The 26,700-nt window shown below is 38.8% G+C and overlaps 1 protein-coding gene across 7 annotated transcripts in view; it reads left to right on the top strand.

The window, feature by feature from the left end:
- TBL1XR1 (TBL1X receptor 1) overlaps positions 1-4,970 on the top strand; it is a 188,787-nt gene extending 183,817 nt beyond the window's left edge. For all 7 annotated transcript variants that reach the window (XM_032629510.1, XM_032629516.1, XM_032629517.1 and 4 more), the window contains one exon: positions 75-4,970. In XM_032629510.1, the coding sequence (XP_032485401.1) occupies positions 75-101 (27 nt within the window). In that variant the 3' untranslated portion in view covers positions 102-4,970. The remainder of the gene's footprint in view (positions 1-74) is intronic.
- The last annotated feature ends 21,730 nt before the right edge of the window (positions 4,971-26,700 follow it).

Genomic DNA, 26,700 nt, shown 5'->3' with positions numbered 1-26,700 from the left:
AATAGATTCCAAACTGTATAAAAGTGTACAATGAAATTCTTTACACACTGGTTGATTATTTTAATTTCTTACAGGTTTGTGTATTAGACCTTCGGAAATAGCGCTACTAGTTGGAAGCCATGGACCGACTATGAATGTGTATATAGCCAAAATGACTGTCCCCGACCCAAGTACTGCTATAGTCCCACTTGAACCATGGCCAGTCCACTACAGCCAAATCTAAGAGAAATATATACATACAGTGTATATAAACAAAATTGCACCCTGAAGATGACAGAATTTTGTCACAGCTTGTGAATTCTGTTCACCAAGTGCTGGAATCTAATCTGCTGTGCCCCTAAAATAGCATTTAGAAGTTTTGGATATGAAAAACAGAAGAGAGAAAAAAATAAGCGTTATAAAAGCAGCCCATACATGTACGAGTTTTTGGATACTAATGACAGCCTTGTTTCTCCCCTTTGAATCAGCAGACACCATGGATTATATTCTTTTTTCCCTTCAGTAGTTTAGCAGTTTGTATGTACAGAGAAAATGGACTTACAAAAACTTGCAGCAGTAGTTTGTTCTTGCTTTTAAACTTTGTTTTTGGTTTAGTTTATGGATGCATGAAGTAAGGGAGTGAATCAGTTTCTTGTTTATATTTTTTTCACCTTTTAAACAAAAAATTCTTAAAAATATTTTAATGCATTCTTTTGAAGAGATAGATGTTTGGTACATTTATGGCTCCCAGAGCATATATTCGATTGGTGCATGTTGTAGAAGGGGGAATTGGAAATTAAATGGAACTATATGACTTTGGTCATGTCAATCTGTAAGACACATCAGTAAAAGGGTATTATGCTCTGTTTTTTGTTTTTGCTTTTGCTTTGTTTTTTTTGTTGTGAGGTTGTTTTTTTTTTTCTCTTTGGTTTTTTTGTTTTGTTTTTTTGGTGATGTGGCTTAAATGCAATAGTTTCTTTTTTGGGACATATTTCTGCCAATTAAAGACTAGAAGGGCACAAAAAATTTTTTAATACCATAGAGAAGATGCATAAAAAAAAATCTTCTGATGTCTTGTAGCCATAACTAAATTATGGTTAAAATGTGCACTATTGTGAAAAGGAGCAAAGTAGGTTTGAGTTTTTGTTGTTGTTTGTTTATTTGTTTCTTTTGCTTTGTTTTTTAAGAGATTAAAATGTTTCTGGATAAGGATTAGCTTCTCAAAGTGTCCATCATTCTGTGTAGAAGCTTAAATATGTAATGTAACCAAACTCCAGTATTAAAAATCTCTCATGTTATTTTTCTTTTTACAAAGCAAGATAACAACATATTAACACTGCCATTACATGGCAAAATGTTTGCTACCTTAGTTTAAAAACAATCTTTAAAACAAAAGACTTGCTTCAGGGTGTTTTCACATAGCGGTGATTCAAAATTTTTTAAAAAGGTATAATTGCACTAACCTCCCTGCTGCTCTAATTCTGCATTTGTGGTACTTGTGACTACATTTTTTCAAATAATAGATAGATTTAAGCTGCTATGTTTTGTTTTTTCAGTAATCACTACTATATCATGTCTTTTACTCTGTTTATAATATTACGTATTTTCTTAAAGGTATAGGTATCAGATCAAAAACCTCCTGTGCTCATGCAACTAAAAGCTAAAATATACAGAATCTACAAATGATAGCATGGGGCTATGTTTATATGTGTGATTAACAGGGTTTGTCATGATTAATGTAATAATCCAGAAGTGTCGATTTTGAAGAGAAGAGTTGTCAAATTTATGTCTCAAAGATTTTAATTAAGGAATATCATTTATTATCAAGCTTGGCAAATTTATAACACTGTCACTAATTATTTTGAAGCTTTTACTGCTAAAATTTTAACCTATGTTTTAAGTTTAAGTAGAAACTGATTTAACCCAAGTAATGCAGCTTTGATTTTCAGCATTTGTTGTTTTGCTATTTTTACAAAACAGCATTGATTGAAGCAAGTCTTGGTTTTACTAAGGTAGGATAGCATTTGCTATTGGTAAAGAGAATAAATACACTTAATTTCACAATACATTGTTTTATGTGTACCCCAGTTGTTGTTAGTGGGGACTATGATACTGTAATAATATTTTTTAAAATTTACATCCAGAGAGGCAGTCATTCATGATGGTTTTGTGCCAGCTGTTTTTAGGGTTTTCGATCACATTATAGATATTTAGAACTATTACCCTGTGACTTACGTAGGAAACCTAATACGCTGAGTATCTGGCACTTGAAATCCTGCTTTTATTGCTGGAGGTCCACATCTGTGGTTGACCTCTGTTGTTGTTTTAAAAAAGTAAATAAAATTTTAAAAATCTGTGCAATAATTTTTAAATGTGCTCCCAGGAATAGACACAAATGTTTTGAGTATGTTTAAGCTGCATTTTCCTTTAGCGATGCATTTGTCAATTGCACTGAATTTAAATCTGAAAGTCAGAGGTGATTATTGATAGTACTTTTTGTATTTTGATATGGACAGTTTATTCATTTGCATACAGTTATTGACTTTTTTTCCCCAGCTGATTAAAAGATAGTCATGAAGTTCTGCGGTATAGCTGCCAAAATAGACAGCTACATGTTTATGGTGTTGTCATCTTCTCTGTTTTTGGGGGGTTTTTTTGTCGTTGTTGTTGTTTTTTTTTATCTTTAGCTATTTTACTTAAGCATAATAGCCACAATAGGACATATAAAAGATTATAAATACAGAGCTTTATTATCCTGAAGTCTTGGGTCTTTTAAGTATAAACTATCAGAAAGGTATCCATTTTGTAGGCTTGGGTTCTTTGTGAGCATACAGTTATTTCTTTTTGCTGCTGTTCTCACCGTCATCATTGCCTGCTGATGTGCCACGATGCTGCTCCAGTAGACATAAACAAGATTGCCTCTAATTTGAGCAGTAACATGATTATAAGAGACCAAGTTTCACAGCCTGTAAAAGTTCTATTTTTGAGGTTCTTGCTTATTTTTCCTTCCTTTTTTTTTTCTCTCTAAGAACTTATCTGAAGATCTACTGATTCCAGTAGATTTTCTGTGGTATTCATTATATATCATTGTTGTATAGGCTACTGTAAGAAACTTATAAGGAAAAATAGAAAGGAAAACTTGAATGAATAGAATACTCATTGATTAAAATAGAATAAGGAAAGAGCAGCTGTCACTCTTAAACATCGTAAGGGAATATCTTTTTTCTTCTCCATGTAGGAAATCCCCTAAGTTCTTAGTATTTGTTCCATTCCCAATTTCCTGTCATTGATCAGGTACCATCACTGACTTTCAAGTGACTTTTAGAAGTGGTTAACTTTTAATTTCCTAATAGGTCTTAGAGTGTATTGAATTCTGTTTTAATTAGTTATTCTCTAGGTAAGTATGTTTTAGGATTAAACACCTTTTACAGATACTGAAAGTGCCTCCTTTTGTGGTGTAAAAAACAAATTATGGTGCAAAAAGTAATCATTAGATTGAATTACATGAAGGTTTTTTGCTTTTTGACATATAAAAATGTCAAGAGAAAGGCCAAAGATTTGTACTTTTTCACTTAACTTATAAAGCACTCCTTTTTTCCTTAAACTTATTTCTGTCAAATTAGATTTAATGAGAGAGTACTATTTTTAAGGAGCTATCTGTTTATGTAGAATGATTTTGTTAAGAGTAATGTAAACTATTATTGAGTAGAGGCCCGAAGAGGAGTATGCATTTTTGCTGTTTAAAGGAATCACAAGTGACCATTCTTATGTCAGCAAAAATGTTAAGTTTTACTAGATAAGTAGAAAAAATAAATCTCAAATGCAGTGCTATTTACTCTTTTCAAACAGTTCTCATTTTCTTAAGCACATTGTACATTTCTATAGAACCCGCATTTATTCTCACATGCTAAGGACGGTACTTGCATTTGGTGAATTACTGTTGACAGTTTCCACAGAAATCCTATTTCAGTGGACCAACATTGTGGCATGGCAGCAAATGCCAACATTTTGGGGAATAGCAGCAAATCTACAAGAGACCCTGGTTGGTTTTTTGTTTGTTTGTTTGTTTGTTTTCTTCTGAATCAGCAGGGATGGAAGGGGAGTTAGGGAAGTTATGAATTACTCCTTCCTGTAATAGCTCTGACGCGTCACATTCATTATCAGTTTTTTTTTTTTTAAAAAAAAACGTGATTCTAACTAAATGTAGAAGAGAGAGCAAAAAAAAGAGAAAGTGTTCACTTTTTTAATACACTGATTTAGAAATTTGATGTCTTATATCAGTAGTTCTGAAGTATTAATAGCATTCTTTATTTCCGCCTTTACGTTGACAGTGTTGAAGCAGGGTGAATAACTAGGGCATATTTTTTTTTTCTAGTAAGCTGTTTCATGATGTTTTCTTTGGAGTTTCTGGATAAGTTCAAGAAAACATTCTGCATGTTGTATCTAGTCTAATGTACTTTTCCATCTCATTAAAAACAAAAACAGACAGACTGCATTCTGTAGCTCTGTAATCCCTAAATACAGAAGTAATTTTCTTCTTTCCTGACTTTGACATTGTAGCTATAATGTTCTAATTTTGATTTTTACAAATCCTTTGGGTCTAATTCTGTGAGCCTACTTATAGCACTGGATTAAAATGTCTGCATCATTTCTTTAGTTATCCAGTTAACTTTAAAACTGTTGTACAAGTGTAAACCAGCCCATGACAGTTTTTTGTACATGTTAAAGAACTTTATTGTTCAGTTTTCATGATTATTGTGTAAGGAAGACTGATATAGATGTTCTATGCTGTCCTGGACCATGTTAATTACACTTATGATGTATTTTGGTTCCACATCACAATGATTTGTCCCCAATGACCCTTTTCTCCTTTCTAGGCACATTTTTTGTTGTTGTTGTTGTTGCAGTTTCCCTTTGCATTGTATTGCTTTGACAACTGTAATTTGAATCAGATCTGAAAGAGGTCCAGAATAAAATATATTTTGATATTATGTTGGCTGTGTACATATATAAAACCTTTGATATCTATGTAGTTTGTATAGACTATTTACTAGTCAAGTAAAGGGAGAGGGATGCTATTTCTTGTTTACAATTTCTTGTTTACATTTTATTGCAATTACTCCTCCAGTGTTCTTTTGTAGAATAAACTTTTTTGCTCTGACTTAGCCTTCATAACATATAGCATGTCTCTTCTCCCATACTGGTGTTACCAGTTGTAACAACTGCCATCAGAACCCAAACCACTGTATTTCATAAATATATTGTTTTACAAGATAGACACTTTAAAGTAAGCCCATAGATAAAATTACAAATTTTACTATTTTATTACTTCTCGTAGGAGATAAGATTTTTTAAATGAAGGGATTACTTACTATTTTTATTAAAGACTAATAGAGCATTTAATCAGCTAAGGAATAACAATTAACTTTTGAATTATTTTAAAAAATCAACGTTGTACTTAGAAGACATTGTTTCACATAAACAGAGACAGATTCATTTGCTTAGAGTCCATTTGAGCACAAAACAATGTGTACATGTTGTTGAAGATTTTTAGGACAGGGTGTGCTCAACATCCTTAATGCCCTTTTTTCTTCATGGAAACCTATTATAATTTAAAATTTTTTTTCCTTAGCTAGTGGCTTATGTTGCTAACAAACCTTATAAGCTGTGAGGAAAGATACTAGGCACCTTCCAGTTTTAATTAATCCCAACTCCTGTAGAGTTACCTAGAGACTTTTTTAAAGAATCATTGAGCATATTTTTTAATTTTTTGTTTTTTTAAAAACTTGTAATCTCCAGGTCTTCTACATTTCCCTTCCATTACCTTAAGTATAAACTACTTATGGGCATATAGCCTTGTCACGTTTTATTAAATGATAAGCTACTTCAGTTACTAGAACTTTCTGGCAGCCTTTCATTTTCAAAGGGTTAACTTTTATTGCATGGCATAAATTGTTAATACCGTTCTGCATTTTACACTTTTTCCGAAAGTGTTGGACAGCTAAGGCTTATAATCTGTCTAAGTTTGAGGTAAAACAAGTGCAGAAGGGGTTATTTGAAATTTCCTAGTTCTTACACTTTACAGTAGATCAGATTTCTTACCTATTATAATACATAGCAGGTCAAATTAAAGTTTACTGTTTCCCTAGTATATACGCTTGCAAATGCAGTGGAGGAAAAGACACTATGGACAGTAGTTTTACGGTGCTTTTCTCTGCTGTACCAAAGCTCTGTCAACAATGAAATGTTAACCCTATGCTACTTTTTCTGCATGTTTCTTCTCTTCAAATGTCATATATCTCAATGCTTACTTGTCCTAACTTGTAATATTTTTGTATTAAATTTTTTTAGGAGTTCCTTGTAATTTCTTTATAATTTAAAATATATTAAACACAAAGTGTTTAGTAAAGTAAGAAGACAATTATTAACGTTTCTTGGTTGTTGGGTTTGTGTGATCAATTGTGCAAACAATTCACACTTCAAGAACTAGGACCAGTGGGGTGTAATCTACACGGAAAAATATACCACAATTCTGTTAAAAAACAAGCCATCTTAATACGTTATACAATCGAGTGTCAGAATGGGCTGCTTTAAGAGTTACTGCACTACCAGAAATACCAAAATCATAGGTCGGAGGGCTCCTGGACTGCTGTGGAGGGATTTAAACACTGCATGGATACCTCAAGTAGTCAACTCTTCTTACATTAAAAATCCAGTCACGCTGAACTCAGTCTGAGATCAGACATTTGAAAACATCAGCTTCCAGAATCTCACACATTCAAATTTAGGGGGTTTTGAAAACTCTGCATATTGTCAGGTCCTCCTCCACAAAAGCTTTTACTGACTTAATTTATATACACTACTTGACCAGGTGAATTGTCTGATTTTCCAACTCGGGTACCTGAGGAACAGAATACCTCAGGACAAGGAATGGCGACCTACACGTCTGGCGTGGGTCATACTGAAGGCCCAGAGTCATCAGATAACTCAAGTTGAGTTTAATATGACATAAAACTATAGCTGTGTGGTATGTTTTTGAATGTCTCCCGTGAAATGGTTGAAATAAACAAGTTTGAAGTTGGACAAGTGTGTTGAAATAAATGAAGTCTTACTATAATCAAGACTAAATTAGAGGTAAGTAAATTTTACATTTTTAAAAACAATGTTGACTTAGAGTCCCTTAAAACCCTTTTTAAAGTAATATGCCTGGCCCTACCTTAACCTACTCGCTGATATTGATAGCACTAGGTGTGTGTGCCTTTTTTTAATGTTTGTGTGCCATAGATGATAGTCATAAGTACCCACTCACAAAGAAATTGAAAAATTCCCGTTTGCAAATATCCAACCAGTTCTTCTGTGGTTACACAGTTACCACTTTGCTATGTGTCCTTCCAGACATTTTTAATACATGCGTAAAGAACAAAACAGGGTTGTAATATTCACGGATTTGAGAAACTAGCTTTTTCGCTGAACCGGTCAGGGCCTTTTGTGCCATCCGTGTATATACACCCCTCTGCTGTAGATGTGGAGTCTACCATAGAGATTTAGGGCATGAATACTACCTGACTGTCTGTGTTGAATCCCAGCTCCACTCTTAAGTTGTTTGACCTAAGGAGTTACTGTCCTGGCTTTCCCATGTGTAAAATGGGGCTAGCAATAGTACCTACCTCACAGATTGGTTATGAGGATTAAAATTGTTAACGTATATAAAGCCCTTAGGGAACCATGCCTGCTTGTGTAAAGCATACTATATGCTACCTTTATTTTGATTTTTAATGGTTGTATTGTATACCGTACTTTAGTTAGCCCCCTATAATGTATATTTACTTCTTCACTGTTTCCTATTACAAACAGTGATGCAGTAAACAAATCAGTAGGGCAAACTCGACAGTTGATTCTGATGTACACTCCTGGTTAATAGGCATTTTCAAAGAATCTATAAAACTTGCTACCCACCCATTTTCTGGCATTAACTGAATATGTTATTTTGAAAAGAGTCACCTGGGAATCTGTGGAAGGGCGATTTCTTGGGGAAAATGCTCTGGATGTTTACTCAGTGTACATACAGGAACAAGAGAGAAAATAATTTAGACCAATAAAGGACAATCACGTGGCAGGAGTTAGCAGAAAACCACTAATGTTTTAAGCCTGTGTTACTAGTCATTAAATGTTCAAGATATGAGTAAGACTTTGTTTAAACATGGAAGAGTATTTCTGCCCCGGAGCAAGATACGTAGGTTAAATCCAATTATAAAGTTACAGAACTACCAGAATATTTAGTGACATATACTAATAATGCTGGGAGCCAAGTTCCTAGTCCATGTGCTAGAATGGCAGGCATGTCTTTATTATAGGACTTAAAAAAAGTTCTGTCGTTATACATTTTACCTTCTCGAGTCTTGGGTCTTCTTTTGTTACTTTTTCAGCACATATTTATTTGTTGAAAATCGAGTATGTCCCAGGAAGTGCCTTTCCCACTACAATAGTGGTACAAATGGTGAGCAGGAAAAGATAGGCTCTGCCTTTGTGAAGTATTGTAATTGAATGCTGTAATAGGGAATTAGGTTGAAGCTGTTTTTCTAAGTCAAAAACTACTAAACACTGGAAATTTTAAAAGGTTCAGCTTAATTTGAGGTACTGTTTCTAAATGGCAAGGGGTTTCTAACAGTTTGGGTTGTTGGCCCCTTAGACTAGGTGAGCTCATCTGGCTACGTATGTCCCAGTACGGCCCTCTCTGTGACCCACGTTGCACGTGTAATTACTTGTTTTATGTCAGTCTTCTAATGCTGCTATTAAAATTTTAAATAGTATGTATTTACCTCCACTTATTACTTAAAACAGTGTCCATTGATTCCTTACCTGGAAAGCCAGAGAAATTAGGCACTTCATCTCTTCTCACCTCAAGAGCTCTGTTATGATTTTCACTCGTTAAAGGTGATAGGCATATTTTTGCTGTTACTGCTGTTACTGCTGTTACAGTCAGGAACTCATAAATGTTGGAAATGTGTGCCAATCTGTGTCTCAAACCTCACCCCTAACCAGGTTTCCAAAGGCAGTTACACACAAACAGTATATGAGTCAAAGTACCTCTTTTTTAATAGCTACAGGAGCTGTACTTGTATCAACCCATTCAGCTCTAGAGGGAGGCTGCTTTGAGGTTTGTGGTTTAGGGTTTTGCTACTCAAAACTGTAGCCCATAGGCCTCACCTGGAAACTTGTTAGAAGTCGTCCCAAGCCCCACCCCAGGACCTAATGAATCTGAAGCTGCAGTGTTACAAGGTTCCCCCCACCACACACACCCAAGTAAATTGCATGCACATGAAGGTTTGAGAATTACTGTAGGGTCTGAAGTCAAACTAGAGGACCTTGTACCACTTTCCCCCTCCCCATGCCTATCCTGAAGTCCTTGAGACTAGCAGCGTATGTTGGGACACCATAACAGTTGCTGTTCATGATAGGGGTAGAGGTCCCCAAAGGGACTCTAAAACACAGCTTACTGATAAGACATGGAGTGGTAAAATTTTAGGGTATTGTATTAAAGGGTTCTCAATAAACACAGTAATCCTGCTAAACTTAATAATATCCCAATATCTCAGGCTCTGACCATCAACTGGGAGACCATGGGCAAGATACCCTCTCTCTGCCTATGTCCTTACCTGTAAACTGGAAAATGACAGTCACCTGTCTTGGGTTGTAAGGATTAAAGGAGATGATGCATGTAGTTTTGAGCACCATGCCCAGCTCATAGTTAGGCATGAGGAAAAGTATAACCATTATTGTCCTCTGGTGGTGGTGCTGACGGAGGGTGCCAGGATGATGCGAGGAGCAGAAGCTCCTATACCTTTATGTTGAGATGTATGTGATTTGTATTGTCTTCTGTATACACATCTGTTTATATTCAGTTTTATATCTCAGTAAGTTCAGCACTCACTTTGAGACCGTGGCTTCTTTGTTCCTGAGTTTATTTGGACCCAGTTTTTAGTTGTTGGATTTAGTTGGATTTCATCTTCGTTTAGTCCTAGTGAGTTCTGTCTTCCTTGAATCCTTGTGCATTTGAGGCTCTTGCTGTACTGTCCTACACAAAAATGAATACTTGATAGAGTATACTATTATTCTTGCATCGCATTTTCTTAAATCTCAGTTGATCAGCATTAAAGTGGAAGTCAAGAACTCCCAACGTGAGAATAAGTGGTATTTCACCCAGGACCCGCTAAATCAGATTGCATGCAGAGTGAGGATCCTCAATCTGTGTTTCCAGAAGTTTCTAATGCACAGGAAACCTAGAGAACCACACTGTGCTACTCGCCTGTCTTCTGGCAATCACCGCTGCTGTGCTGAAGTGCGAGACCACCGTGGCTTTTGTCTCAGGTAATTTTTTTCCCCCTGGATTCCTGAGAATTCCTTGTCCTTGAAATTCTGTAACTTCTCAGGATATGCCTAGGTATTGCTCCCTTCTGAATCTGTTCTGGAACCCAGCAAAACCTAGTTAACACAGTAAGCCCACAGTCACGTTTTTCTTTACTTCCAAAAACCTTATTAAAATGTTGAGTCTGTTTTTCCTTTTCATGATATTTTGCTGAGCCTTGCGGCAGACCCAGCTGAAGTTAGCAATCATGACTATCCAGTGGCACCAGTCTACATGCCCTTGTGTGCTTTTTCTCCATGTGCTCAACAGGCCTGGGGAAGAGGATGTCTTAGGTGGTGATTGAGACTAGCAGGGTCAAGGAGCTTTCAACAGTTCACACCTTGCCAGAGGGTTAGCACTCCCAAGAACTTCCAGGACATGGGGTCCTCTAGTCAGGATATGCCTGGGACAGAGTGAGTAGCACTTGTGAGAAACCTCAGGTTTCTGGAGACTGGAAAGGTTTCCATGTGTCTGGAAGGAACCGTCGTGACCCAGGTTAAAGGCAAGGGTGATAACTGGCTTAAGTATGCCTGGCGTTCATGCTTCCTGGGAGATGGTGGAAGTTCTGCCGCCGTGAAAGAGCTTGTCAGATGGGTTAGAAGATTATGGTTGCTCAGAGCTGTCAATGAGAATACGCGGCAGTGCCTGGGAAGGGGACTGTGGAATAGAGGCTAAGTGTGGGGCGGGGCAGGGGAGCAGGGTCGGTTTAGCAACGTGAAGTTAGGTGGCTGAGGCAGCTGTGTCTCTTGGATTCAGTCATCTAGCCATACTGAAATAGATGCACCTCCTGTAAGGTTTCTTCTCCCCTATATAGTCATGTAATTCCTATACCTGGAATGCCTTCTCCCTTGCCTAATTCCTAATTATCAGGTTCAGTCAAGCCAAGTGCTTCTCGGAAGACTGGCCGTTGCCTACCGCCTTCCTTCTGCCTCTACTTCTGCTCTGGGGTAGGTGCCCCTGCCACTCTCAGTGCCCTGTCCACAGCTCTGGTTATAGAATGGCTTCCTAGGCTGCCTCTACTAAACTGAGTTCCCCAAGGGCAAAGCCTATCTATTGTATTTCTCTCTGGATTCCCAGAACCTAGGATAGTGCCTGGGGGAAATAGCTGTTTGATGAATTCGAGAGATAAGGGATGGAAGGCACTCACAGAGAGTAAATTGTGAAAATGAGAAGGTCACATACTGTAGTGAAAAAAAGCATTACCTTTTTCCTATGGATGTGAGCTGGAACAAGTTTCTTTATATCTGAGCATCAATTTCTTATGTCTGAGAAATATCCATGTAAGATATCTTGCTTTCAAGGTAGTTTTAAGGATTAGCAGTCTTGTAACTTGTTTAGCACAGTGGCTGGCATAAATTAGGCTTTTATATACATGGCATGATTACTATTGTTGCTATTTTTACCGTTATAAACATGCCAGAGAAAACATTTGTTTGACAGGATCATTTGTTGAAAATAATTAGTGGTAATTAGATTTACAGAAGCACTACTATTATGGACATGAATGTGGAAGTAGTTATTGAACAAGCTGTTATTTACAGTTGCATTTTGTTATGATGGTACATTTTTAAATACGTAATTGTTTTTTGTATGCAGCCTAGTTGCATGATGATGATGATGGCTGTGTGTCTGTGTAATCAGTTCCCTTGTGTTACTTCGCCTGTGTTTTTTTCTGTCTTGCCCTTAGTCGCCACTAAATTTTTTTTGGCGGGGGCGGGGGGCATTGTCAAAAATTGGAGAATGCACTTTTAAATGCAACTCTGTGCCAAACATCCGTTTTGTGATCTATTATTTATAGAAAAACATCGGAAATGGCATCAATATTAAGAACCAAGGTTCTAAAGGAGTAGCATTTCACATGTCGCTTTCTTTTGCCTTGATTTCAATATATCTCACTTAGACTTCAATTTTGAAACATGAATCAAGGTCAAAATAGCACTCTACTTCTGTGTGTTTGGTCACCTTCATTTTTCAGACATAGACCTTTTGATTTACGTAATTGTTTTTTTCCTTATGGTAGTAATGTGCGCTCATTGTAGAAAATCTTTAAGAAAAAGTGTTGAGGTATATGTGTAAATAAGGAGAAAAATCACAAGTGTAAATTTTATCTAGCTTTAAGCAGGATGCTTAGGTACTGCTAAATATAGGCCTTTCTGCCATTTCAGTGAAGAATAGGGCGTCCTGCTGACCTCCATGGGACGCATCACATGAGTAAGAAAGATGAATTGTTATTTCAGGTTACTGAGATTTTGGAGTTGTTTGTTATTGTAGCATACTCACTCTTTTACCCCTACCTCTGACCCACCTGGGCATTCTCTCCTATAGTAGCCTCTGTTAGCTACATAATATTCTAGACACTTTCCTACGTGTTTATAAACATAAACCAATGGTTTGTTTCAACATAAAGGGGATTATGCTGTACTTGTTATTCTGTGGCTTAATTTTATTTCATTTAGTATATTAAAACGTCTTTCCATGTCCTTTTTCAGAACAGCTTTATCGAGCTCTAATTGACATAAAGTACATATTTATTTGTTTATTTTTAAAGATTTAATTTTATTTTTGGCTGCGTTGGGTCTTCGTTGCTGCGTGCGGGCTTTCTTTAGTTGCAGCGAGCAGGGGCTACTCTTCGTGGCTGTGCGTGGGCTTCTCCTTGTGGTGGCTTCTCTTGTTGCGGAACATGGGCTCTAGGCGCACAGGCTTCAGTAGTTGTGGCTCATGGGCTTAGCTGCTCCGCGGCATGTGAGACCTTTCCGGATCAGGGATTGAATCCGTGTCCCCTGCGTTGGCAGGCGGATTCTTATCCACTGCGCCACCACAGAAGCCCCAAAGTACATATTTAAATTGTGCAGGTTTACGTGTTTCTACCTATGTATATACCTGTGACATAATCACACTTAAAAAATGGACCTATCTGTCCCCTTCAAAGTTTGCTTTTGCCCCTTGGGAATCCCTCTCAGCCATCCCTGTCCTGACCCCAACCATTCTCAGGTTATCTTCTCCCAGCAAAGATGTGTGGCAACATGCATGGAGTATCGCCAACCAGGAAAACTTGTCCAAGCCCTGGTGTTAATGCCGAAAACTCGGCCTCTGTGCACTGGTGCCGAATTGAATCTTGGAGACAAGAGTTTGGGGTGAAGTAGAAGAGAATAGTTTTATTGCTTTGCTGGACAAAGCGGGACACAGCAGGCTCGTGCCCTCAAAAACTGTGTCCCAACCCGGGAGGATTTGGTGAGGAGTTTTATAGCCATGGTTCAAGGGCGGGGTTGCTGATAAGGATCAGGGTGCGTGCAGGGCCTGCACCCCTTTAATCTGGCCTCAGGTGGTCTCCTGGTGATCAGCTTCTCTGCAATGAAGAATGCTGACATCTTCCATTTGTTGGGGGGTTTCGTGCTGCAGAAGAGCTCAAAGATACTATCATGTGTATCCCTTGAGGCAGAACCAGGATCCTGCCCCAAGCCTGGCTTGACTGCGCCTTCCTTGCCTCCGCATCCCCTCCCTTCCTCGATTAACAACCCTTTGAACCTGCCTTTTAGAACTCAGGGAAGGTCATGGAGGCTGAAGCCTGTTACCTACAAACCAGAGACGGGGAACAGAAAGGCTTCCATGCCCAGGAGTCCCACAGGGTCCTGCTGGATTTCAGTGGTCCAGATCTTACTCGGTGGCTGGGTCACAAACACGTAGTTGACCACCCATGTGGTTGACCTTAGTTTCCAGCCCCTTTGAAGGCTGAGCTGATAACTGTCTGGCCCAAGCCCCTCCTCCCCCACCCTAACCATAAATCACATTGTTAGCATAGATCATCTGGCATGGCCCAATGCCTCCAGGTCAACAAAGACACTCTTATCAGGCAGGACGCTGAAGAGCTTATAAATTACCTCCCAGGAGCTAGAGGCAAAGGCCAAATCTCTTTAGGCAAGGTTAATCCTTTACTGCTCAACTGGTATTGACTTGCAGATATTTATTTTATTCTTCAGGTTAGAATCCAATGCTGTCATTATCTATTTTGATGATCACATCAGTCCTTATTTGGCCATTGAGAGGTCTTTCAGGTCGGCTTCTGTGCTCTTTCAACATGCCCCAGCACTTTTTTTTTTTTATAAGCACTTTATTACTTTTTGACACTTCAAGTTTGCCCAGATTCATCTAGTATTTTCCCTGCCCCCACCATAGAAAAAGCCATTTCTTCAAAGAGCTCAGTTTTCTTTTACTGGAGAATGGTATTTAGGCTGTAGGTGTTTTCATTGTTACTGTCGCTGCTTCTAAGTCCCCCTCAGAGCTAGTACACAAATACATGGATGTGTGTTAACCCATGTATACTTATATATCTTGATTTATTTCTCTAACTTTACATGCATTAAAATAAATGTGAGTTTATACTGACATCTGACTTTCTTCTAGTACCACTTGGGTTCCTTCTAGTTTTCCCCCTTGCCTACATGTCACTTCACTCTGTAACCTGCCTCTCATTATCTATAATTTATTTGCATATTGCTTTAACCCTAGTCTACATATAGTTTCAGAATTACTAAACTGTGCCCCTGTGTAAAAAAAATTTTCTGAGCCATAATACAATGTTGTTTCGTACAATTCTTTACATTTACAGTGTCTAGTCAAAGCAGTGTTATCCAAAGTTAGGTTAAGTTCCTTTTTTTCCCACCCCTTCAGTGAAGTTATGCATTTGTAATATAATTGAAGTTATTTTTCAGCCTGGATTTCATACTGACATCCTACTTGAACTATTTCTTAATTTGCATGCAGTAAAATGCACTTTTTACGGTATAAAATATGGGTTTTGTTAAATGCATAGTCATTTATATACCAACCACCAAAATACCACAGAGAAACAGTTCCATTACCCTGAAACTTCCCTGGACAGCTACTTTGTAGTCAACTGCCCTCGCCTCCCTCAGCCTTCAAGCAATCACTGATCTGTTTTCCATACCTGTAGTTTTGGCCTTTTTCAGAATGTGATGTAAATGCAGTAATACATGCAGCCTTTTAAGGCTGCCCTCTCTCAAATTTTTAAATGCATATGTGATTCATCCATTTTGTTAGATCAATAGTTTATTCCTTTCAATTGCTGACTAATGTTCCATTGTATGGATGTACCACAGCTTTATAATTCATTCACCCATTGGACATTTTGGTTGTTTTCAGTTTTTGGTGATTGTGGCTAAAGATGCTATAAACACTTACATACAGATTTTAGTGTAAACAGAAGTTTTCAAATCACTTGGGTAAATGCATAGAAGTGGGAAGAAACAGTCAACTGTTTTTGCCAAGTGGCTGTACCACTTTTTTATTCCCACCACAATTGAATGAGTTCTTGGTGCTCCACATCCATGTCAGCATTTGTAACCATTAAGCTTTTTTGAAAAGCCATTCTAATAATTGTGCAATGGTATCTCAGTGTGGTTTTAACTTGCATTTCCCTAGTGACTATCTTTTCATGTGCTTATTTGCCAGCCATATATCTTCTATGGCAGTGTCTGTTCAAAGCTGGCCCATTTTTTCATTGGGATGCTCGTTTCCTTTTTTTTTTGAGCTTTGATAGTTTTTTATATCCTGGATATGAGTCTTTTATCAGATACTTTTTTTTTCCTTTAACAGTGTCTTTCTAAAAGCACATATTCTTAATTTTGATGGTGTCTACTGTATCACTTTTTAAGCACTTATTATTTGTTGTTGTATCTAAGAATGTCATATAGTTGGAATCATGGTATGTAGTAGCCTTTTCACATAGTCTTCTTTTACTTAGTAATATGTATTTAAGTTTCCTCCGTATCTTTTCATGGCTTTATAGCTCATTTCTTTTTAGTGCTAAAATTGCATTGTATTGATATACCACAGATTTTTTAGAATTAATTAATTTATTTTTATATTTGGCTGTGTTGGGTCTTTGTTGCGGTGTGCGGGCTTTCTCTAGTTGCGGTGAGCAGGGGCTACTCTTTATTGCGGTGCACGGGCTTCTCATTGCGGTGGCTTCTCCTTTTGCGGAGCATGGGCTCTAGGCATGCGGACTTCAGTAGTTGCAGCACGTGGACTCAGTAGTTGTGGCTCGTGGGCTCTAGAGCGTAGGCTCAGTAGTTGTGACACACGGGCTTAGTTGCTCCGCAGCATGTGGGATCTTCCCGGAGCAGGGCTCAAACCCGTGTCCCCTGCATTGGCAGGAGGGTTCTTAACCACTGTGCTACCAGGGAAGCCCCTGTACCACAGATTAACCATTCATCTGCTGAAAGCCATCTTGGTTGCTTTCAAATTTGGCAGTTATTAATAAGGCTGCTATAAACACTCATATGCAGATTTTTGTATAGACATATGTTTTCAAATCCGTTAGGTAAATACCAAAGAGTGTGATTACTGAATCATATGGTAACGGTACATTTAGTTTAGTAATACACCACCAAACTGTCTTCCAAAGTGGCTGTACCATGTGAGCTTGAGAAGAATGTGTATTCTGCTGTTGGATGAAGTTTTCTACAGATGTTGTTTATACATCTAGTTGCTTGATGGTGTTGTGGAGTCCGTTTCTGAAAGAGGAGGTGTGGACTTGCCCAACTACGGTAATAGATTCATCTGTTTCTCCTTGTAATTCTATCAGTTTTTGCTTCACATAGTTTGATGCTCTCTTGTTAGACATATGCATGTTAAGGATTGTTATGTATTCTTGAAAGATTGACCCCTTTATTATTATGTAATGCCCTTCTTTATTCCTGGTAACTTTCCTTGCTTTGAAGTCTGCTTTGTCTGAAGTTAATATAGTTACCCCTGCTATGTTTTTTTTTTTTTTTTTTTTTTTGCGGTATGCGGGCCTCTCACTGCTGTGGCCTCTCCCGTTGTGGAGCACAGGCTCCGGACGTGCAGGCTCAGCAGCCATGGCTCACGGGCCCAGCCGCTCCGCGGCATGTGGGATCCTCCCGGACCGGGGCACGAACCCGTGTCTCCTGCATCAGCAGGCGGACTCGCAACAACTGCGCCACCAGGGCAGCCCACTCCTGCTATCTTTTGATTAGTGTGAGCATGGTATATTTTTCTCCATCCACTTACTTTTAATCTATATGTCTTTATAATTAAAATGGTTTTCTTGTAGACAACATATAGTTGGGTCTTGTTTTTTGATCCACTCTGACAATCTCTCATTTTCCCCCAGCTTTATGGAAGTATTGCTGACAAATAAAAATTGTGTATGTTTAAGGTATATGTGATGTTTTGATATGTGTGTACATTGTGAAATATTTACCACGATCAAGCTAATTAATCTATCCATCACTTGACAGTTACCTTTTTCCGAATATGTAGTGAGAACACTTTAAATCTACTCTCTTAGCAAATTTCAAATATAATACATTATTATTAACTATAATCACCGTGCTGTACATTAAATCTCCAGAACTTATTCATTTTATAACTGAAAGTATGTACCCTTTTTTTTTTTTTTTAAATTATTTATTTTATTTATTTATTTCGGCTGCATTGGGTCTTTGTTGCTGTGCATGGGCTTTCTCTAGTTGCGGGGAGCAGGGGCTACTCTTAGTTGTGTTGCGGGGGCTTCTCATTGTGGTGGCTTCTCTTGCTGTGGAGCACAGGCTCTAGGTATGTGGGCTCCAGTAGTTGTGGCACGTGGGCTCAGTAGTTGTGGCACACGGGCCCAGGTGCTCCGCGGCATGTGGGATCTTCCCAGACGAGGGCCCGAACCCGTGTCCCCTGCATCGGCAGGCAGACTCCCAGCCACTGCACCACCAGGGAAGTCCCAGTATGTACCCTTTGACCAACTTTTCCCCTTCCCCCCATCCCCCAGCCCCTGGTAAATATCATTCTACTCTCTGTTACTATGAGTTTGACTTTATTATTTTTTAAATTCCATATATAAGTGAGATCACATAAATATAATATATATTACATATTCTTTATTCGTTTGTCTATTAACAGACACTCGTTTCCATATCTTGGCTACTGTGAATAATGCAGCAATGAACATGGGAGTGCAAATACCTTTTTGAGGTAGTGATCTTATTTCCCTTGGATATATATCCAGAAATGGAATTGCTGGATCATATGGTACTTCTATTTTTAATTTTTTTGACTTTTTGATAATAGCCATCCTAACAGGTGTGAAGTGATAGCTCATGATTTTGATATGCACTCCCTTGATGGTTAGTGATGCTGAGCATCTTTTCATATACCCATTAGCCATTTGTACATCTTTGGAGAAATGTCTGTTCAAGTCCTTTGCCCATTTTTAAATTACTTTATTTTCTTTTTTGCTATTGATATTCCTTACATATTGGGGATTTAATCCCTTACTGGATATTATGGTTTACAAATATGTTCTCCCATTCCATAAGTTGCCTTTTCATTTTGCTGATTGTTTCATTTGCTGTGCAGAACTTTTTAGTTTGATGTAGTACCACTTGTTTATTTTTGCTTTTGTTGCTTATATAAAATCTGTCTTTTAATTGGTGCATTTAGACCCTTAACATTCAAAGTGATTATTGATATAGTTGGATGATTATCTACCATATTCATTACTGTTACTGGTCTTTGTTCCTACTTTTGTCTTCCACTCCTATTTTGCCTTTTGTAGTTTTAATTAGCGTATCAGTTATACAGTCACCCTTCCTTATCCAAGGTTTTCACATTCAAGGATTCAACCAACTTCGGGTCAAAATTATTCAAAAAGAGATTCCAGAAAGTTCCAAAAAGCAAAACTTGAATTTGCTGTGTGCTGGCAAACATTTACGTAGCATTTCCGTGGTATTTGGTATGATAAGTAATTTAGAAATAATTTAAAGTATATAGGAGGATATGCATAGGTTATATGCAAATACTATACCATTTTATAAGAGAGACTTGAGCATCCTTGGATTTTTGGTATCTTCAGCGGGTCCTGGAACAAATCTCTCGCAGATACTGGGAGATAACTGTACTTTTTTTCTTAAAAAAATTTTTTTTTTTAGTGATTGCCCTGGAGTTTGCAATATACATGTACAACAAATTCAAGTCCACCCTCAAATAACACTATACTACTCAGTTTACAGGCATGAACAAAATAATCCTAATTCCTCCCTTCCGTCCCTTGTATCATTCCTGTAATTCATTTTACTTATATATAAGCATATATACATTAGACATACATACACACACTGTTGACCCTTGAACAACAAAGGGGATAGGGGTGCTGACCTCTGTACAGTTAAAAATCCATGTATAACTTTATAGTTGGCCCTCCGTAACTGAGGTTCTGTGTCTGCAGATTCAACCAACTTCAGATCATGTAGTACCATATTATCTATTTAGTAAAAAAAAAAAAAATCCACGTATAAGTGGACCTGTGCAGTTCAAAACCATGTTAAGGGTCAACTCTGTGTGTGTGTGTGTATGTGTGCGCACATGCGTGTGTGTGCGCGTATGCATGTATGATATATGTAAGTGTATATAGTTGAATACACTGTTGCTGTTATTTTGAACTAACATCTGTTACACCAATTAAAAATAAGAAAAATAAAAGTTTTTATTTGACCTTCACTTTTCTGAGACTCTTCCTTTCTTTATGTAAATCTGAATTTCTGACCTATATCATTTTCCTTGTCTCCAAATAACTTTTTTAAACATTTCTTGCAAGTCAAGTCTATTGGCAACAAAATCCCTCAAATTTTGTTTGTCTGACAAAGTCTTTATTTCTACTTCACTTTTGAAAAATTATTTTGCAGGGTACAGAATTCTAGGGTCTTTTTTTTTCTCTCAGCACTAACTATTTCATTCCACTTTCTTCTTGTTTGCATGGTTTCTGAGAAGTTGCATTTAATTCTTGCCTTTCTTCCTATGTAGGTAAGGTGTGATTTTCCTCTGGCTTCTCCCAGGATTTTTTCTTTATCTTTGATTTTCTCTTGTTTGAAAATTATATACCTAGATGTAGGATTTTTTTCAGTTTTGATTTTGGTTTGGTTTTGTTTTATTTGTATTTATTATGCTTCATGTTTTCTGAATTTCCTGAATCTGTGGTTTGGTGTCTGATACTAGTTTGAGGAGCTCTCAGTCATTATTGGTTCAAATATTTCTTCTATTTCTTTCTACCTTTCTTCCTCGGATGCTCCCATTACATGTATGTTACACTTTTTGTGGTTGTCCTACAGTCCTTGGATATTCTGTTTTTTTTCATTCTTTGTTCTCTTTGCTTTTCAGTTTTGTAGGTTTTTACTTTTACTGAGATACCTTCAAGCTCAGAGACTCTTTCCTCGGGCATGTCCAGTCTACTAAGTCTATCAAAGACATTCTTTATTTCTGTTACAGTGTTTTAGATCTCCAGCGTGTCTTTTTGTTTCTTTTTGAGAATCTCTGTCATCTCTCCTTATATTACCTGTCTTTGCATATTGTCTACTTTATCTATTAGACTCCTTACCATTTTAATCATAGTTACTTTAAATTCTCAAGTCTGACAGTTCCAAAATCCCTCCATGTCTGAATGTGATGCTTGCTCTATCTCTTCAGATTGTGTTTTTTGCCTTTTAGTATGCCTTGATTTTTTTCTTCATAGCCAGACATGATGTGCTGGGTGAAAGGAACTGCTCTAAACAGGCCTTTAGTAACGTGGGTGAAGTGTGGGAGGAGAGGAAGTGTTCTATAACCCTGTGATTAGGTCTCAGACTTCTAATGAGCATGTCTCTCTGGACTGTGAACTTCACAAGCGTTTTTCAGTTTTTTCCTCCCCACTTAGGTGGGACAGGTTGGCTAGAGCTGACTTGAGTTGGGTATTTCCCCCCCGCAGAAGGTTAGGCTCCGGTTAACTAGTTTCTCCTGAGGGCAGGCCTTGTTAAGAAGCACAGAGTGCTCTGGCGTATTTCAAAATGGTTCCTTTTCCCCTCCCACTGCCAGCAGCACAAGGGAGTTTTTCTCAGATTTTTACTGTGAGAACCTAGTTGAGCTCCTTCAGATGAAACACAGAAGTGCGGGGGGGAGGTCCCCTATGACTGGGTCCCCCTGGAGTTTTTAAACCTCAAACTTATCCTCACTGAGTCTCCAGCAATTCATCAATTACAGTTCAGGTTTTCCTACCCTGGCACTGGATCCCCTGGCTGTTTCTGTTCCTTTGTGTCTGCTTCCGTAAACTGTGATGACCTTATTCATCCTGTCTGTCTCTCCATCTTGGAGGGAAACATTTTACCTGTCTCCTCTTCTCTCTTACGGGCCCAAGAAGAGCTGTTCTTTCAGTCTGTTCAGCTTTTTACTTGTTAGGACAGAGCAGTAACTTCCAAACTCCTTACACATGGGACTGGAAACCAGAAGTTTCATCTGCCACTTTTAAAGGACCCTTTATTTACATTGGGTCTACTTGAAAAATCCAGGGTAATCTCTCTATTCTAAAGTCAGCTGATAAGCAGCTTTGATTCTGACTGCAACCTTAATTCCTCTTTGCCATGTGGCAGACTGTCATCACTGGTTCTGGGGATTTGGATGTGGACATGTTTTGGGTGTCATTACTCTGCCTACCACACCCCACTGTATCTCTTAAAAAAAATATTTTAACGAAGATGAAATGTTAAATAGAGGGTTAGAAATCACTCTTACTGCTGCTAAGCAGCTATTGTTATTTTTGGATAATATTTAGACGTACTAAGCTATGTCCACCTCTTTCTTTGGTTCCAGCAGACAGCTAGCTCTGTGTTCATTGCCTCAGGGAAAGTATACAGCAGCGCAGAAAACAAGTTTTCTCCAAGTCTTTCTGAGTTCTCTTAGGAGAACTTAGTGGATTTGGAGTCATAGTAAGAGTATGGAGGGTGGGGGAGAGAGAGAGAGACGAAAAGAATGAAAGGTCTGTGTGTTCCAAGAGCAGAGAGGACCATTTCCTGCTTCCAGACAACACTACTGTGTGGTCCACGTTATCCTGAGAGGACTGGCACTAAGCTATGTCTAGGCACATGGGATCTGTGTGGCCAAGCAGATTTCCATCTTCTGTCCAAGAAGAGCCTAGAAGGAGCAGAGAATCTCTAGGTCTAAAGAGACTATAAACTTAAGGAAAAGTGCTCATCTTTTGCCCCAACAAAGGATTATCTGAAAATCACATCTCTCCCCATGCTTCGGCGTATCCTAGGGGCCTGGAACTGTAGTACCACCCAGAGGAGCGTGGTGAGAACTTCATAAAGTACTAGGGTACTTTTTTCTTTGACCCTGTGGAGTGGGGTAGACTGGAAGGTGGCTCAGAGTCAGAAATTAAGTTTTGTTTTTAAAAATTCTACTGTTTATAATTTTGTCGAATGGCATTCCTGCCTGGTGCTTTGTAGTTAATTTACCTGAAAGTCATTTATTCTGCCTGAGTTCACAAAGTAAACCGTTTCCGCGTTCAGCTGAGTTGAGAAAGAGTAAAGATGAGTTTGTTGTTTTTTTTTAATGTGTATCTCTCTTAGCGATCCTAAGACAAATGAAGCTTACTTAAAAATCTTCAACTGCAGAATATCATAAAAGTCCAAATGTAAATTATACTGTGGCCATCAGTTGGTTTTGACACATTTTCGGTAAACAGTTGTCGTCAGAAAGATCCAGGAAGGTTTTAATCTCACCTAGCTTAAAAATTTCTGCTCTAAAGTCTCTTGAAATTTGATAACATTTTTACAAATTCCTTACTTTCCCTTAAAAGAAATTCTTTAAAATTGCTTCTTGACAGGTTATGACAGCATTTTAGACAAGTAGCCTGAAACGATGTTGCTTCACTTTCAATACTGTGTTCCCAAATGAAATTAGAGTTCTTTAGCATGAAGATTACTTTTTGAATACTCAGATTTAACTGAGGGAAAATAGAAAACATCTCAGTAAATCTGAATGGAATGATTTGAGCATCCTTGCATCATCATCACTCTGTACTAAGGAAGTAAGTTCGTGAAGAAGGTGCTGCCTGGAGACAGGTGCTTCTTAGTGAAACATTTGAATGCTGGCCCATTACATACAGTAGTCTGACGACTGTGGAAGCAGCCATTATAAAAACCACAAGCTCCTCCCTACCAAGGACCATTCTTTTTCATTTTATATTTCCAGAACCTACCACATGTTTTGAATGAATGACAGCCCGAATAATTGAAAGAATCGGTCATTTGGACTAAGTTTGTATCACTCACATACAGGAGAGGACGTGGCACGTGGTTGGTACTCAAAACTCTTCTTAGTTGCATGAAGGAAAGAATAAATGAAATAAACGTGGCAACTCATGATTAGTCATTAGTGAGATCTAATGTTTGCTATTTTCACGCGGTAGAGATTTCCTGTCTGATCAATCAGCTGTTCACACTTGCACCAACTGAGGGCCTCGGCTCGGCCAGCTCTCCACCAGTTTACAGGGCTGTGGTCTTTGAATGGAGCAGACAGGAAGGAGAGTCTGGGTGTGAGTGAGTGGAGCCTTGTGCATTTCACCTAACCTCTCAGAAACCGCTCCCTCATTTGCAACATGAGAACCACAGCGCGGATTTAACAGGGTTGCTCTGAGGATTAACCAAAAATCATACAAAGTTTCGGCACACTCTGCAGATGCTAAATATTGTTATTTCTCAGGGGAGGACAAAGGTTCTGGGATTATAGCAGTGCTTACCTTTTTTAAAATATGTATGCGCGTACCTAATGGTTTTGTTTCTGAAACTAATGTTTAATTAATTTGGATCAGTCGATGTATTCACTAGGTTATACTTTCTAGGGGTTACTGTTATGCAAATTCAGCAGAATTTTGTGTTCCTATCAAACTTTGTTATTGTCAGTCTCCATTTATTACCCCTAGCTTTCACTTATTCAAAGTCATTTAGCCAACTTCTTAAAAACTTTGATAATGGGAAAAAAGTGAAGCATGGTTATCATCAAGATAGGTTAACCTAATTACTTCTGGGACTTCAAACCAGTCTCCATTAGTAGCTTCTCTGTGCATTTACTAAGACATTGAGAACGGTAAATTACAAAATAATGACAATACATTAAGGATGAAATTAAAAATACATTTTGCATAAGTATTTGAACCTACGTGGAGCGTCAAGATTGAGTTTAAAGACCTAAGAAGAGTTAGTGTTAAAAAATTAGAAGTGTTAGGGCTTCCCTGGTGGCGCAGTGGTTGAGAGTCCGCCTGCCGATGCAGGGGACGTGGGGTCGTGCCCTGGTCCAGGAAGATCCCACATGCCGCGGAGCAGCTGGGCCCGTGAGCCATGGCCGCTGAGCCTGCGCATCCGGAGCCTGTGCTCTGCAGCGAAAGAGGCCACAACAGTGAGAGGCCCACGTACTGCAAAAAAAAAAAAAAATTAGAAGTGTTTTGTTGAGAAGATTAAGATGACAGGTTACACTCTATCTTGACACAGGAATTTCAGAATTCGGAAGGAATATAGAGATAACCTTTAAATGTAACTGCTGTTTTTTTTTTGGTTTTGGTTTTGTTTTTTGTTTTTTTTAATAGATGGAAGGACTGAGGCCAGCAGAGGGTGAGTGGCCTATCCAAAGTTTAACAGGGGAAAGTAAATATATAACAGCTGTTAATAAACATCGAGGTAATGATACAAGACAGAACATGAATTCTAGAGAGCAGGGGCTAGACCTGTGGTATACGTAGTAATGTTTTGTTGCTTCATAAGTTGAATCAGTGAGAAAGAGCCACATAGTAATATTTGGTCCTGGTTAATATTTCCTCCAATTAATTATTCCCTGAGACTGTGGTGTTATAGTAGAAACCTGGTTCTGAAAGTAATGATTTGAATAACCTCAGGCAAATCGTGTGGTCTTTAAAATTCTGTGTTGTTGCTTTTTTTTTCTTTTAATCTATATAGTGGAAATAATCGGCATCACCTATCTGGTTATGTACAGAACCACTTAGGAAAGAAGAACTGATTCATGTCCAAATGAAGTTTTTCCATTAACATCACCCTGCTTATAAGGGTGCTCAGGTGTTGGGCCAAGTGACCATGACCCTAATGGACTGACACATGTTAGGAGGCATCTTAACATTTGGCCTTATGATGAGTTAATGTGGTGGTGGTAGTCGTAGTGACACGGGGACAGCTGTCTGAGGTCCTTCCCCCGTACCCTAGAGCTCCCCGTTGTTGGGACACTGTTAGCATTTCCTTTTCCTGGGGTCACCCCAAAAAGCCTGCACAACAATGGTGAATTTCAGTATCCACAAATATGGAGGTCAGTGCCGGTTGAATGATTATAAGGAAGATCTGTTTAAAAACATACTGATTCTGATACTCGAGCAGCAATCAACTCAGAATCTTTTCCTCTGTCTCCTTTTCATTTTTACTGGAGTGAGTTTCAAGAGGAGGAGCTCTTGTACTGTCCCCTGGAGACGCTGGGGAAAAGATAGAGTGCTGTCACAGTGACTGGGTGACACTATGTGTGTTAGTGCTGACATCCTGTAGCGTGCCATAAAGCCTTACACAGGAAGGAATGGCCCCTCCCTCAGAGAGGAGCAGCTGCACCTTTCTCTGAAGAAGAACCGTCATAGCGGCCCTGAATCTAAAGACCAGGGCTCTTCTGAGTTCCGCTTTACGGAGACAATGTCCTTCAGTGCAAGGGTCTGCATTTTGCTTTTGCGTTACCTCTGGTTTTGCAGTGCAGATAACCTCTTCCCAGCTGTGTAACTTCAGCAAGTTCCTTCATTTGTTGAATGCTCCCTTTTCTCCCACGTACAATGTTGGGATAATAATACCTTTTAGGGCTGCTGTAAGGATTCAACGGCATGACGTATATATGAAGTGCTTAATGCCAACAGGAGCAGATAAATGTTTGTTTCCTTCTTTCCATAAAAGAGATGCCTGCTTTAGAAGAGGATGGACAACTGAATCAGCTGTTGCTTCAAAATTGCAGAGATGCAATTAAAGTTCCTACTGGGCCTCCTTGGTCCTTCCATGGCAGACTGGCTGAAACCCCACTGGCTGTTTTTGGGAAAGGAGGGCAGGATCAAGCCTTCCTAAAGTGAAGTGGTCCCCCTGGGTGTGTATGACGGCGGTTTGAAAGGGTCCCTCTCCCCAGCCTGTGGGCAGTGAGTGCTGTAACCTGTGTGGAGTTCCTGGGCTTCCCTTTTATCAGGGTGCCAGTGTCTTCCCAAGAGTAGTGAGGTTAGAGACCAGAGCAAGTGGAAGGTGGCCTCAGCTGGGGCTGGGCTGGGGTGCAGGGGCAGGAGTGGGGTGGGATGGGGAGGTGAAGGGAGGGTGGGCCCGGGGCTGCGAGCTCAGGCCAAGCTGGGGGCCATGAGGTCAGAGCCAGGCTATAGGTCACCCTCACGTCCCAGCCAAGGTGAGGGTGGGGCCCATGTTCTGAAATGTCCCTGAAATCTGGGCCAGCAGAGGTTTAGCACA

Source organism: Phocoena sinus, chromosome 4 (genome assembly GCF_008692025.1).
Source record: "Phocoena sinus isolate mPhoSin1 chromosome 4, mPhoSin1.pri, whole genome shotgun sequence".
Lineage (NCBI taxonomy): Eukaryota > Metazoa > Chordata > Mammalia > Artiodactyla > Phocoenidae > Phocoena > Phocoena sinus.
This window is presented reverse-complemented; position numbering and strand designations above follow the sequence as displayed.